Source organism: Aplysia californica, unplaced genomic scaffold, assembly GCF_000002075.1.
Source record: "Aplysia californica isolate F4 #8 unplaced genomic scaffold, AplCal3.0 scaffold00875, whole genome shotgun sequence".
NCBI classification, from domain to species: domain Eukaryota; kingdom Metazoa; phylum Mollusca; class Gastropoda; order Aplysiida; family Aplysiidae; genus Aplysia; species Aplysia californica.
In genome coordinates, this window is record NW_004798145.1 from 223111 (window position 1) to 224438 (window position 1328).

The window sequence follows — 1328 nt, forward strand, 5'->3', positions numbered from 1 at the left end:
CACACACACACACACAAATACATACACACACAAATACACTTACAAATAAATCAAAACAAAGAAAACAAAACCGATCTCCTCATATTACACTCACCCTCTCGAGCCTATCATGTAGGTCATGTGACTTGGTCAACATCTCTCTCCTCTGACGTAGGAGCTCCTTGTACTGCTCGCACATGCGCTGTAGCTCCACGCACTTGGGCCGGATCGAGTCCACAGCGTAGTGTTCTTCCATCATCAGCTGCTGACCGCGAGAACGCATCCTCTCCGCCTGGTCCAGGTCTTTCTGCAGGAGACAAGACGCAAAGCGGGGTCAAGGTCATACTAATACTAGGATACATCAGATATGAGCGACGCAAAGCGGGGTCAAGGTCATACTAGGATACAGAAATGTCGGGACGCAAAACGGGGTCAAGGTCGTACTAGGACATAGAAGACAAGAGGCCAAACAGGGTGAAGAGCCACATCCGGACACAAGACAAGAGGTAAAACCTGGGTAAATGGTCATAATAGGACACAGAAGACGAGACGCAAAGCCAGGGTGAAGGGTCATAATAATATGACACAAACGACAATACACAAAGACAAGGTCAACGTCATACCCAAACACAGATGACGGGACACAAAAACAAGGTCAAAGTCATACTCAGACACAGAAGACAAGACGCAAAACATTGTTAAGGTCATACTAGGACATACCCCCCCCCCTGCCACTGACTGTAGTGTCTTTAGGCCCTTCCCAAAAGGGGGGGGGGGCATTTCTCGTTCAAGCACAGAAGAATTGTAAATGGGCTGATTCATCATGTCACGCTCATAACTGTGCCTGATCTGCAACAGGGAACTGCTGCTTTTTCTTTCCTAATCCTTACTATTGTCATTTCCCTCTACTTCTTTTGAATGTTTGTCACACTCTTGTGACCCGCTATCTCAGGGGTGCTTTGATAGTCGAAGCAGACCTAGTGCTGTTGAAGCTAGAGAGGTGAGCAGAGTACGTCTGATTCCCTGTAAGGACTTCTCTGTTGACACCCACCCCTTGGCGCTCATATGACCTCATATGCAGTTGCGAGCGCCGTACAACCTCTACTAAAAAAAAAAATACTAGGACACAAATGAAGAGACACAAAACACGGTCAAGGATCATAACAGTCGACCCTGTCTAAGATGACCACCCATTGTCCGGCGGAAAAGAGTTGGATAACGGGTCCTCTTGAACAATGCTTTATGATATTATTGAAAAGAAAGGAAAAACAAATGAAGGAAGTAATGTGTGTGTGTGTGTGTGTATGTGTGTGTGTGTGTGTGTGTGTGTGTGTGTGTGTGTGTGTGTG

The 1328-nt window shown here is 46.5% G+C and overlaps 1 protein-coding gene across 1 annotated transcript in view; it reads right to left on the reverse strand.

The window, feature by feature from the left end:
* LOC101861773 (guanine nucleotide exchange factor DBS) overlaps nt 1-1328 on the reverse strand; it is a gene marked incomplete at its 5' end in the record, with an annotated part of 92556 nt that overhangs the window by 22314 nt on the left and 68914 nt on the right. The window contains 1 exon segment of the mRNA XM_013089106.2: nt 95-286. Coding sequence (XP_012944560.1) covers nt 95-286 — 192 coding nt within the window.